General features: G+C 43.2%; 1 protein-coding gene across 1 annotated transcript in view; it reads right to left on the minus strand.

The window, feature by feature from the left end:
• Positions 1–14,603, minus strand: part of LOC100625134 (phospholipid-transporting ATPase IB) — a 161,506-nt gene that overhangs the window by 73,446 nt on the left and 73,457 nt on the right. The window contains exons 21-24 of the mRNA XM_021065491.1: positions 13,408–13,477; positions 9,879–9,963; positions 7,967–8,106; positions 20–158 (exon numbers count right to left, since the gene is read on the minus strand). Coding sequence (XP_020921150.1) covers positions 20–158; positions 7,967–8,106; positions 9,879–9,963; positions 13,408–13,477 — 434 coding nt within the window. The remainder of the gene's footprint in view (positions 1–19; positions 159–7,966; positions 8,107–9,878; positions 9,964–13,407; positions 13,478–14,603) is intronic.

Here is a 14,603-nt window from a genome sequence, read left to right on the forward strand (position 1 = left end):
CATTCTTTATGTCTATTACCTATGTTAACTGCAGTTTCTTCTTTATCACCTGTCAAGAGCCATATTCTTATGTTTGCTTTCAGTAAATTTGCTATTGTCTCGGGAACACGGGCTTGAAGACGATCTTCAATGGCTGTGGCTCCAAGTAGCAGGAACTTCTAGATATTTTTTGAAAGAGGTATTTTTGATTACTAATTAAAGAGTTAAAATATTTTAAGATGGAATAAATAGAGCAAATTTTGACAAAAGATATGTAGTCTAATAATTTATTATGTGAGGTCCCGTATATGTACACGCCACACACACACACACACACACACACACACGTTTCCTTTTTTTTCTTTTTTTTTTTTAAGGCTGCACCTGGGACATTTGGAAGTTCCCAGGCTAGGAGTCAAAGTGGAGCTACAGCTGCTGGCCTACGCCACAGCCACAGCCACGTGGGATCCGAGCCTTGTCTGTGACCTACACCACAGCTCACGGCAACACCGGATCCCCACCCAACTGAGGACTGAACCTGCATCCGCAAGGATACTAGTCAGATTCCTTTCCGCTGGGCCACAACAGGAGCTCCAACACACACACTTGTTTTCTAGTCCTGTCCATTGGTCTGTTTGTTTGTCCCTGTTTCACCACAGCATACAGCAGTGTAGCATGATAGCTAAGAGGTAGGCTGTTGAACTCAGGCCCTAACTCTACAACTTACTGGATATGGGATCATAAGCAAACTACTTAAACCTCTGTTCCTCAGTCTCCTTGTCTATAACTGGACAAGTGGGGAAAAGAAGATTGCTCATGGAATTATTGTGACAGTCAACATCTGGAACATGATGAGAATAATATCTAGCAGGTTATAAATGGTCAATAAATACTATCTATTATTTTAATTACTGTAACCTTAAGGTAAGTCTTGATATCGTTCTCTTCAAAAATTATCATGATAATTCTTAGCCTCCCCCTAATTCTGTATGAATTTTAGAACAAACTTGCCAAGTTCTGTGAAAATTCTGTTGGGAATTTTATGCATTCCTGCACTGCACTGAATTTATAGACTTACTCTGAGGAGAAATGCCACTCTTATTACACTGGTTTTTCCATGTATTATACACCCTTCTACTTACGTAGATCCTAACTTTTGTCCTTATGAAAAATTTCATCATTTTCTCCACAAATTTCTTACCACAGAAGGTTTATTTTATAGTTTTTATTCCTACTGTGAAATATCTCCCTAGAATTGGAGAAACTCAAACAGAGGCTTGAGGGTAGACAAAGCGGTTTACGTAAAGAATAAAGCCAGATGACCTCTCACAATCTGGGATAAAGGTTCAAGGGTATTGTACATTACTATTCATTGCTAAAGTGAAACAAATACATAAGACAAGTTGATTCTGTGCTGACAATTGACATAATTTAATTGAAACACTATAATATGTAAACTGTAAATTACAACTTTAAAATAGTCATAAGGGAGTTCCCCCGTGGCTCAGCAGTTAACAAACCTGTCTAGCATCCATGAGGACGCAGGTTTGATCCCTGGCCTCGCTCAGTGGGTTATGGATCTGGCACTGCCATGCGCTGTGGTGTAGGTCAAAGACGCAGCTCGGGTCTGGCATTGCTGTGGCTGTGGCATAGGCCAGAGGCTACAGCTCTGATTTGACTTCTAGCCTGGGAACCTCCACATGCCGCGGGGGCAGCCCTAAAGAGACAAAAAGACAAAAAACAATAAAAAATAAAAATAAATAAAATAGTCATAAAGTTTTCAGTCTTCTCAGTGACACGCTGAATTTTTTCAATGCTAAATACTGAAGTCATACTGATCACGCTAGACCTCACTTCCATTGTTCTACTTTTGCGTCAATTCTGCTATACTTTCAAAATATTTCTATATTAAAACTTTGATTCTGGAGTTCCTGTCTTGGCTCAGTGGTGAACGAATCTGACTAGGAACCATGAGGATGCGGGTTCGATCCCTGGCCTTGCTCAGTGGGTTAAGGATCCGGCGTTGCCGTGAGCTGTGGTGTAGGTTGCAGATGCGGCTCGGATCCTGCATGGCTGTGGCTCTGGTGTAGGCCGGCAGCTGCAGCTCCAATTAGACCCCTAGCCTGGGAACCTTCATATTCCACAGGAGCGGCCCAAGAAATGGCAAAAAGACCAAAAAAGAAAAAGAAAAAACTTTGATTTTAACGTAAAATTTCTCGCAACTAGCAAAAAGTATATTTTAGTAATGATTTATGAAATGTGACACAGATATGAAACATGGATTGTATTTTTTAAGAGAGAACTTTAAAAGTTTTTATGATAAAAACACTCAACTAATCAGGAATAAAAGAGATCCTTTTCAACCTGATAAGCAATGTTTATGAAGACCCACAGTTAGCATCCTACTTAATGGAAAAGACTAGATGCTTTCATCTTGAGATCATGAAAAAGACAAGCGTGTCCACCGGTTCTAGTCAGCATTGTTCTGGAAGTTCTAGCCAGGGCGATTAGGCAAGAAAAAGAAATAAAGGAATCCAAAATGAAAACTAAGCAGTAAAGCTATCTCTCTTCCCAGGTGACATGACTTTGTATGTAGAAAACCCTAAAGAATCCTCTAAAAATGATTGGAACTAATAAGTTCAACAAGTTTGCAGGATACATGTTCAATATTCAAAAATTAATTATATTTCTGTATACCTGCCATGAGCAACCCAAAGAATGAAATTAAGAAAACAATCCCATTTACAATATAATAGCATCAAAAAGAATAAAATACCCAGGAGTAAATTTAACATAAAAGTGCAGCATTTATATTTGTTGCTGTTCTGGCTGCAGTGCACAGTGGCATAATGTAGGATCTCAGTTCCCAGACCAAGGATTCAAGCAGGGCCGCAGCGGTGAAAGCACTGAATCCTAACCACTAGGCCACCAGGGAACTCCCAACAATATTTATGCTTCTAAAACAACTAAAAATTGTTCAAAGTAATTAAAGAAGAGCTAAACAGTTTATAAACATCTCACGTTACGAATTGGAAGACTTAATAGAGGCAAAAATGACAATATTCCCCAAATTGATCTATAGATTCAACACAATTGCTATCAGAATCCCAGCTGATTTCTTTTCAGAAACTGACCAACTGACCTTAAAATTCACATGAAATTTCAAAGAACCTGAAAATTTCAAAGAATCCAACACCATCTTTAAATAGGATAAGTGAAGAATCACACTTCCTGATTCCAAAATTTATTACAAAAAATAGTAACTAAGATAGTGTGATACTGTCAGAAGGATAGAAATACAGATTATACAATGGAAGTTAGAGTCCAAAAATAAATCCTTGTGTCTATGGTTAAATAATTTTCAACAAAACTGCTAAGATAATTCAAAACAGAAGAATGGACTTTTCAACAACTAGTTCAGGGACCACTGGAGAGTCACTTACAAAAGAGAAAGGAACAGTAAATAGTTGAAAAAATTATTGCTGATAATTCTTTTCAAAATTAATGAAAGACATCCAGCCTCAGACCCAGAAACTCAGAGAACACCAATCATGATAAATACCAACAATGTAAACCTACTCAAACTGCTTTCAAGAGAAAAATCCTGAAAGAAGTTAGAGAGGAAAAAAAGAACCCTTACCTATAGAATAAGGATAATAATTACATTGAACGTCTCTTCCAAAACCGTGAAAGCAAGAGCAGAATGGAGTGAAATAATTAAAGTGTTAAAAGAAAAAAAATACCAGCCTAGGGAGTTCCCGTGGCGGCACAGTGGGTTAAGGATCCGGCGTTGTCTCTGCGGAGGCGAAGGTGTGATCTGCAGCCCAACGCAGTGGGTTAACTGTCACAAATGCACCGTAGTAATAAGCGAGTTAACAACAAGGGAAAGTCTGTGCAAGGGGGAGAGAGGGTCATATGGGGATTATGCGTACCTTCTGTTCATTTTTTTTCTGTAAACCTAAAACTATTCTAAAAAATAAAGGCATTAATTTTCTGAATGGTCAAGGGATTCTGACAGACATTTCTCCAAAGAAGATACATGAAAAGATGTTCAACATCCTTGACCATTGCAAACTGAGATCACAGTGAGGGACCACTTTGTACCCCTAGGACGGATGTAGTCGGTTACAGATGGTAACAAGCATTAAATGATGAGGTGGAGCAACTGGAACCCTCACACGCTGGGGGTAGAAATGTAGAATGTTCCATCCATTTTGGAAAATAGTTAGGCAGCTAACTATTGCCTCAGTAGGTTAAACAGAGAGTTACCATGGGGGGCGGGGGGCGACCCAGAAATTCTACTCATAGATCTACTCCCAAAATAAATGAAAGAAAGTGTCCATGTGAAAGCTTGCGTGTAACGCTTTCAGCAACACTATTCATAACAGCCAAGTGGAACAACCCAAATGTCCATCAGCACATGAACGGATACACAAACTGCATATCCTCACAATATTATCTGCAGTTGAACAGGAATGCGTCTCGTCACTTACGACGGAGCGCGATAATGGGAGAAAGAAGAATGTATACATGTATGTGTAACTGGGTCACCCTGCTGTACAGGAGGGAAAAAACTGTACTGGGGAAAGAACAGTAAACAAAAAATTTTTTAAATAGAAAAGGAATGAAGTACTCATGCCTGCTACAACACGGACTAATCCTGAGAACAGTAAGATAAGTGAAAGAAACACGTCGCTAAGGCCACATGTTGTATGATTCCATTTACCTGAAAGATCCAGAAGAAGAAAACTTATAGAGACTGAAAGTAAGTCAGGGTTGCACAGGGCTGGGTGAGAGAACGGGGGTACACTAGACAGTGAACAGGAATGGAAACGGGTTGGGGGGGAACACCCATCACCATTTCCAGGTGTATAGTACGTATGGCTGTAAAACCGTGAATGTACCAAAACCACTTCAGATGGGTGACCTGTATGGTATGTGCGTTACATCTCAATAAGGCTACCACATTTTGTTTAAAGAAAGGAATGTTTCAAAGGAGCTACGAGGCCAAGGAGCCTCAGAATCAAGTCTAATTTAGTCAATTTACTAATTCATACTTTACCAATGGCGCACTCTTGGTAGCATGAGGGTTAATTACTTGAGCACTTGCACTCTGAATCACGCTGTTCTCGACTGCAATCCAAATGCAGACATCGTCTTTCTTACCTTTACTCATCGAGCAAGAAAGTTAAAGTCTTATGAATCCCCAAAGGGAAAATGTTCAAGAAGCCGAGGCGTGCTACTGGCCTGAAGAGCCAGGAAGAGGGGCAGACGATACTCCTCTAACGGAAAACAAGCAGGGCCGTGCCCATACGCATGGAATTCCTAAGAGCTGATTGCACAGAGCGGGTCGATCCCACACTCTTTGGTGTCAGACTCCAATGCTTACCTGCAGGTGTGCAGAAAGCAGCTGTGTAACTATAACTAATACGACATCAGCTAGAAGTGTGGCAATTAACACAGCCATGAGGCGGATGGTTAGACAGATCCTGTAGTGGCTAACACAAAATAAGAAACACGACAACAGAAGGACAAGACTCTTAGCTTTTGTAGATGCCATGCAGGTGTTCCAGGCCTAGAAAGAGTCCATCACATAGATTTTTTTTTTATTTTATTTTATTTTATTCATTTATTTTGTCTTTTGTCCTTTTAGGGCCACACCTGAGTCATATGGAGGTTCCCAGGCTAAGGGTCTAATCGGAGTTGTAGCCGCCGGCCTACTCCACAGCCACAGCAATGCCAGATCCAAGCCATGTCTGCGACCTACACCACAGCTCAGGGCAACACTGCATTCTTAACCCACTGAGCGAGGCCAGGGATCAAACTTGCAACCTCATGGTTCCTAGTCAGATTCATTTCCACTGCACCACAATAGGAACTCCACATAGATTTTTTTAAAAAGCAAAATTAAAGTCAAGGATCATAATTTTTTGGCTCTTAGAGCTTGAAAGGTATATCTTTTAAGAAAATCCAATTCCTGGAGTTCCCGTGGTGGTGCAGTGGTTAACGAATCCGACTGGGAACCATGAGGAAGCAGGTTCGATCCCTGCCCTTGCTCAGTGGGTTAAGGATCCGGCGTTGCCGTGAGCTGTGGTGTAGGTCACAGACGCGGCTCGGATCCCGAGTTGCTGTGGCTCTGGCGTAGGCCAGCGGCTATAGCTGCGATTCGACCCCTAGCCTGGGAACCTCCATATGCTGCAGAAGCAGCCCAAGAAATGGCAAAAAGACCCAAAAAAAGAAAAAAAAAAGAAAACCCAATTCCTTCTGATAAGAACCTATGTAGACTGAATGATCCTGTCTTCTCCCACTTGCCCTGACCTGGAGGGTCTTTTTTATGGGGTACCCTTCAGTGGGGTACCAAGTTCCCCAGGCAGGTCTCCCCCGTGGAGCTGTACTGAGTAGGGAGGTCGAGTCTCCCTCCCTCCTGAGGTCTGCCCTGCCTGACTCAGCGCCAGGAGCTCCTCACTCCTGGGTGAGCTGGAAACCACGCCGCGGAGTAAAGGGAGACATGAATGAACACATCTGCCAATGACCTGTGTGATTTCAGCATCACAGGGCCCGATCGTGTGCATAAATGACAGAGCTAAAACTCCTCTCATTCACACTAAACAGAGACAGTCAGTATTTTTGATTCTTTTTTTTTTTTTTTTTTCCTGTCTTTTTGCCATTTCTAGGGCCAGTCCTGTGGCATATGGAGGTTCCCAGGCTAGGGGTCCAATCGGAGCTGTAGCCGCCGGCCTACACCAGAGACACAGCAACGCAGGATCCTAGCCACATCTTCGACCTACACCACAGCTCACGGCAATGCTCGGTCCTTAACCCACTGAGCAGGGCCAGGGATCGCATCCGTATCCTCATGGATACCAGTCGGATTCGTTAACCACTGAGCCACGACAGGAACTCCAGTATTTTTCATTCTTGCACTTCTTACCCTCATAGTCATTAGGAGAAAAAAATGCAGTATTTTGTCAAATAGTATGAGTCTGCTTTGTTAATGTGTCTAAGACAGTAGATTTCCACCCAGACTTTTAAAGCACTAAAAGGTGCTCATTGGCAGCTCTGGGTATACAGATGCTGAGTGATCACCGTGCATGAAGGCTAGGGCGTCGGTGTGAGGCTAGGTTAGGTTTCTAATCTTTTGATATTCAACTTTGAAGAAAAGATGGACCCAACGGTGTAAAAAACAAACAAGCAAAAACCCCTTTAGCCTAAATCTGTTCTGGACAAGCTGCAGGAATGAGATGCAGAGTCATGGACCAAACGGCAAGAGACACCAAGCCAAGAAATTAAGACAAAAGTTGACCCAGGACCCGTGAAACCCCTGAAGCCTCAGCTGAAATTCCCAGGGACCCTCAAGGGACACCTGACAGCCCAGGATGCATGAGATTCCCCTGGAAAAGTAACGGGCAGAGAACAGAGGGCAGGGTTACACGTGTACCCATCCACATAAGAAAACCATCAAGTAAGTAATCAAGGATGAAAACAGAATATCCAGTGATGGGAAACAAGTCCCAACTCACCACAGTGAAGATTTCAGGATTCAAGCAGTACTTTCATGAGAAAAATTCCAGGGGGATTTTTACTCGTAATTTTTATAGGAAAAATTTCTGTGTGGTAAATACATACAATTCAATACATTCAATACACATGTATGAAGAGAACTTAGTCGCTAGCCCAACTTTACAGATGACTGTCATTTATCATTTTAGCCTACTTCTCTACAATAAACAGGTATTTCTTCTGAAATGGGAATAGTTATACCAGGACAAGAAGATTGAAGTGACCAGGATATGATTCAAAAGAGGGAGAAATACCTGAATATTTTAAAAGATGTTTTATGAATTTTCAATGCCGTAAGACAGATGCATACTTCTGGAAAAAAATTTAAATGGAGCTTTTTAAATGCCATCAAGTTAGGTGTACACGGATAAGTGCGTTTCCTTCACACGTGTGTCCTGGCACGTAGACTGCACGTGGGGTGCGTTACCTTTTCAATAGTGTCATAACAGTGTTCCAGACTTTGAGCTCTGTCTTGGACGACTGTACAGACTTCCTCGTACATCGCCAGCCACTGCTGATACTCCAGCTCCGTTAAATCTATGTAGGCAATACAGAGAGTTCTCAGACCTGCAGCAAAGACATGACCTGGTCAAGCGTCCCGTGATCCGGGAGGAGGAGAGAAGCTGAAAACGACATGCACAAGCGTTGCAGTGGCCCCGGCTGAGCTGCAGGGCCTCCTTCCTGCTCCTCCCTCCGCCCCTGCCCCCAGCTCCCCTCGGCAGCCCTGCTGGGCCTCTTCCTTCCCAGCCCTGGGACTGGCTCTTCCCTCTTCCTGCAGGACCTGCCCCTGGAGCCACCCCAGTCTCTGCCGACTCTCCCACCCAGTCTCTGCCAACTCTGCCGCCTGGGCCTACACGCAGAGCGCCCCGGCTCCGCTCCCTCCACCCTGCTGACTCTCCCTCCTCAGCACTCGTCTATTCCAGGCATCACCTATTCTAGGCACATTCCTGCAGGGCGTGAGCTTTCGATGTTTTGTTCATTTGTGCCCTGGAAACTGCGAACAGTGCATGGCACTTTAGGAGCCCCATCAACCATTTGTTGAATGAAGGAAAGAAATGAAGCTTCAGTTTCCAGGTTCAAGGCGAGCCCCTCAGATCGCTAAACTAACAGAAAACTAATTTAACTCCCATTTTGCAAGGACGCGTCTGAAAAAATGTTTTAACCAGACTATAATGTTTTAGGCTAACTCCTTACAAAACACTCAAATACTTGAGGATTCCCTAGGGGAAAAAAAGCTCTCTGCAGAAGAGTTACAAAAGTTGTTATTCTGTTTTGAGCTCAATTATAATAGAGTTCCTGTATGTTTCTACCTACTGTAGTCGGTCTACAGCACAGACAGATTTTCTGATGGCAGGAAAAGGCCCAAAGTGCAACCTCACAAATACCTATACTTTCAGACAAGACACATATGTGTACAGGAGGTAACAGCTTATAAACGAAGGAGAGAAAGCGGGCTACAGGTTCAAGGTGTTATTAGCTTTACCCTTACATGATATGACACCTTACTTTTCAAAGCTTCTAGAAATCTTTCCATGGATGTTGTTCTTATTCAAAACTCACTCATGGAATTTTATTTCCTCAAGAGTGGATGATAAGTCAAAATCAGAAGGCTAACAAGACAGCAGCAGGGAAACATCAATTATGTGAGCATTCTAAGGCACAGGCACAAAACAACTAACTGCAAAATACACAACACAAACCAGAGAAGCCACCCTTCTTCTCCAACTATGGGCGCAGTTCCTACTATATCTTGACTAAAAAGTAACACTTAGCTAATAGAAACAGGTAAGAGACTAAAGACATTGCTCTAGTAATAAAAGAAGAGCCTCACAGCAGCAACATACAGTTTACTGCTTGGGCATAAGCACAAGGTACTGTTGGAGATGGAAAAAAGGAGGGTTTGTTTGGGGAGCCATTTATTTTTAAGCCAGTGGGAGACACACAAGGTCACCCTTACAGCAAGCTCCACCTCGCCCACTACGGGCCCCAACAAGCACTGAGGCTACAATTTCAACATTAAAGAACAGCATTATAGGAGTTCCCAGCGTGGCACAGCGGAAACAAATCCAACGAGGAACCATGAGGTTGCAGGCTCGATTCCTGGCCTTGCTCAGTGGGTTAAAGATCCAGCGTTGCCGTGAGCTGTGGTGTAGGTGGCAGACGAAGCTCCAATCCCGCGTTGCTATGGCTGTAGTGTAGGCCGGTGGCTAGAGCTCCAAATGAACCCCTAGCCTGGGAACCTCCATATGCCATGGATGTGGCCCTAAAAAAGCAAAGCCAAAAAAAAAAAAAGAACAGCATTACAGAAGGGAAGCATATTCTAAACAATTTTCACTTGCCTTCTCTGGCAAAACTTTCCAGATGCGTTAATGTCTCCTTTACAAAGAGAGAATCTTCTGAAAGTCTCTCATAAATCACCGAATCCTACAGAAAACAAAACACCATGATTAACACCTTATCCAAGCCTGATGATCTGAATTCTAAATGCCATTTTCTAATTTTACTGTTACATCTAACAGATGTGAAGGAGCCCAGGCAGCCCCCGTGAAGGCACAATTCCAGAAAAAATACGACACAGAGAGAGGAACAGAGACAAGGATGACAGCGGGTTTCTCTTTGAGACAACGCAAGTGAGAAGCCAGTGAAGCAAAATCTTTACACACTGAAGGAAGAAGTGCTCAGCCTAGACCTCTACCCTCATCAAAAATTCATTTCAAAGGTCAGGGGAAAAAGAAGATGAGATAGAGATTTTTTTTCCAACTTAGACTGAAAAAATTTATCAGCAACAGATCCAGGCTACAAGATATGGTAAAGGAATTTCTTCAGATAAAAGGTCACTATACCACATGGGAATGTGGGTCTGAAGATAAAATGGTATTGACGTGAGCATGTATACATTATTTTTCCTGTTACCCAAGTCTTTTTTTTTTTTTTTTTTTTTTGTCTTTTTACCTTTTCTAGGGCCGCTTCCTGTGGCATATGGAGGTTCCCAGGCTAGGGGTCTAATCGGAACTGTAGCCGCCGGCCTACGCCAGAGCCACAGCAACACGGGATCCGAACCACGTCTGCCACCTACACCACAGCTCACAGCAATGCCAGGTCCTTAACCCACTGAGCAAGGGCAGGGACCGAACCCGCAACCTCATGGCTCCTAGTCGGATTCATTAACCACTGCGCCATGACGGGAACTCCACCCAAGTCTTTTAATTGAAAAATAATTGACTGCTTGAACAAAATTGATAACCACGTAGTGTGGCATTTACAACATCTGTAAAATTAAAATGTATGACAACATTGTTGAGTTTCTGCTGTGGCACAGCAGGATCTGCAGCATCTCTGCAGTGCCAGTATACAGGTTCAATCCCTGGCCTAGTACGGTAGGTTAAGGATCGGTGTTGCTGCAGCTGTGGCACAGGCTGCAACGAAGGCTCAGATCTGATCTTTCACCCAGGAACTCCATATGCTGCAGGGTGACCAAAAAAAATGCATGAGCACAAAAAAAAACCAGTAGGTCTGCATACACATGACAAAAGTGCAAAGGTAATGCAGCAGAGAAAGAACAGACATGGTGTGAAAAATTAGATCTATTCAGATGTAAAAAATGAACTTCTAGTCTTGCCTCAAACCACATGCACAAATTACTCAAGATTCCTCAGAAATAAGTAGAAAACCTAAAACCATAAAAGGAAAAAACATAGGATAAAATCTTTGTGACCTTGAATTAAGCAAAAATCTCTTGAGATGTGACACTAAAAGCATGACTCATAAAGGAACAGACTGGTACATTGGACGTGATCAAAATTACTAACGTCTATTCTTCAAAAGACACTCTTAAGGGAATGAAAAGTAAGCCATAGGCTGTGTGATAACCTTTGTAAATCAAATATCTGATAAAGGACTTGTATCTAAAATAAATAAACAGGGAGTTCCCATCATGGCACAGTGGTTAACGAATCCGACTAGGAACCATGAGGTTACGGGTTCAGTCCCTGGCCTCACTCAGTGGGTTAAGGATCCAGTGTCGCCGTGAGCTGTGGTGTAGGTCACAGACACAGCTCAGATCTGGCGTTGCTGTGGCTGTGGTGTAGGTGGGCAGCAACAGCTCCGGCTAGACCCCTAGCCTGGGAACCTCCATGTGCTGCAGGTGCAGCCCTAAAAAGACAGTAAAGTAAAAAGTAAAGTAAAAAACAACCTTGAAATTCAATAGGGAGAAAAAGTTATTTTAAAAAAATGGCCAAAGGGTTAAACAGACATTTTCACAAGGAAGATAGGTGGACGACGGTGTGCAGAGGAGCTGACAGAGCAGGTGGAGACCGCTATCCTTAGAAAGACCAACTTGCAAAGTTGGCCCTTGGCTGGTAAACAATTCTCTAAATAAGTGACACCAACTTCCCCTGTGGGACTCCCATGGGATCCCTCTGAACATAACCCACGTCTTTTTCCTTGGTGACCCAGCTCATACCCTTCCTACATTACTGTAATAAATCTCAGCCAGGAGCACAACCAGGTCTGAGTCCCATGAATCCTTTCAGAGATTCACTGAAAGCACAGAGGTGGTCTTGGGAATCCCCATCGCAGGGGGCAAACACCTGAAAAGCTGTTTGCCGTCAGTCAGCATGGAAACATAAATTAAATTCACAATGAGATACCACACACCTATTAGAAGGGCAAAATTAAAAAGACTAACTATGCCAAATGTTGGTGACAATTGCTGGTAAGAATGTAACCATAATTTGGTGGTTTCTTAAGCTGAAATACACCTACCACATGATCTAATAATTTTACTCCTAGTCATTTATCAAAGAGATGAAACTGTATGTCCATCCAAAGAGTTGCACACAAATGTTCACAGGAGCATTATTTGTAGTTGCCAAAACTATAAGCAAAATGTCCATCCACAAGAATTCCCATCACGGCTCAGCAGTAATGAGCCCGACTAGGATCCATGAGGATGAGGGTTCAACCCCTGGCCTCACTCAGTGGCTTAAGGATCCGTCATGGCCATGAGTTGTGGTGTAGGTGGCAGACCCAGTTCAGATCTCGTGTTGCTGTGGCTGTGGTGTAGGCCAGCAGCTGCAGCTCCAATTCAACCCCTAGCCTGGGAACTTTTACATGACACAGATGCGGTTCTAAGAAGCAAAAAAAAAGTCCATCAACAGATGAATGGATAAACAAATGCAGGTATATCCATTCAATGGAAACTACTCAGCAATACAAATAAATGAACTCATGACACAAGCTAGAACACAAATGAGTTTTAAAATAATTTTCAATGAAAGAAACCAAAAAATCATATATACTGTATAACTACTGATATTAAACTTCAGTAAATGTAAATGAATCTCAGTGACAGAAAGCTATCAAAATGTACATTTTCAATATGTGCATTTTAGTTTATATCAATTTTACCTCACGAAAGCTGAGGTTGTTTAAGTACATATGGCAGTGAACAAATACCTAAGTGCTTTACAAAAAAAAAAAAAAAAAAAAAAGAATTCCTAAGACACCAGATCCAAGCACTTTGGGCTTGGAATTGGGATCAAACCTCCCACTATAAACCCACAGCATCAACCATCTAAGCATGAACTCTCAGAAACACAGCTGAGCGAGAGCACGTTTCCACGGGCATCACAGCTCAGGAAACACTCTGGTGCGAACCATCGCACCTTTGAGCAGGTTCGGCCGTGGGGAGCACTCTGAGCCACCTTGAGATGGACTCCGAAATCTTGGGTGATGCTGCCAACCACAGCGACAACAACACGTAAAAGCACCCACATTTTAAAATATTGTGAAGATGCAAAAGGCTCCCTGCAAGTTGTCAGAGCAGAGAGCGCAGGCGTTACAGGAGCAGTGGATCGCGGTACTTACGGCCCCTTTGCAGTACAGCCGCAGCTGTCCGGTAGGAGTTCGGACGATGACAGACATCCTCTTTCTATTGCTACAACAACAGCCAAAGCATCGTTAGTTTCTGGTTTTTTCACTGCGTCGTGCTGACAGCCACACAAAACCTCAACATCAGAAGAATTCTGATAGTCTGAGTCCTCAGCTGCCCATTGGTGAAAAGGTCAGCGTGTTTCTTGCCAGCCTTTTCCTTTTTCTTTTTTTGTCTTTTGTCCGTTTAGGGCTGAACCCACGGCATATGGAAGTTCCCAGGCGAGGGGTCGAATCAGAGCTATAGCCACCAGCCTACGCCACAGCCACAGCAACCCGGGATCCGAGCCTCATCTACAACCTACACCACAGCTCACGGCAAAGCTGGATCCTTACCCTACTGAGCGAGGCCAGGGATCAAACCTGCAACCTCATGGTTTCTAGTCGGATTCATTTCCGCTGCGCCACGACGGGAACTCCCTTTTCTTTTTTCTTTACCTACTTTACTTTATACAGTACATGACTTACACATAATGTAATATACCTTTCTCTCTCTCTCTTTTTTTTTTTTTTTTGGTCTTTTTAGGGCTGCACCCACAGCATATGGCGTTTCCCAGGCTAGGGGTCTAATCAGAGCTGTAGCCACCGGCCTACACCACAGCCACAGCAATGCAGAATCCGAGCCACATCCTCGACCTACACCACAGCTCACGGCAATACTGGATCCTTAACCCACTGAGCTAGAACAAGGATCAAACCTGCGTCCTCATGGATCCTAGTCAGGTTCGTTTCCACTGAGCCACAGCAGGAACTCCTAACATACCTATCTTAAGTATTATGCGTGCGCATGTATTACTTATAACACATACACTTTTATGCATGTAATATATTTAATATAATCAGTCAGAACTGGCGTGCAAAGAGGAAAGCAGCCCTGGGTCTGTGCATCGTTCTTTATCAGGAAGGCCTTCCTGTCTCCATTTTACTGCATAGAGATGTGAAATTACTGGCTCGGTAGATGCCAGAGTTTTTTGTCTTTGTTTTTGTTTTTTTGTCTTTTTGCCATTTCTAAGGCCGCTCCCGCGGCATATGGAGGTTCCCAGGCTAGGGGTCTCATCGGAGCCGTAGCCGCTGGCCTACACCACAGCCACAGCAATGTGGGATCCGAGCCGAGTCTGCAACCAACACCACAG

The sequence above is a fragment of the Sus scrofa genome, chromosome 11, assembly GCF_000003025.6.
Source record: "Sus scrofa isolate TJ Tabasco breed Duroc chromosome 11, Sscrofa11.1, whole genome shotgun sequence".
NCBI lineage: Eukaryota > Metazoa > Chordata > Mammalia > Artiodactyla > Suidae > Sus > Sus scrofa.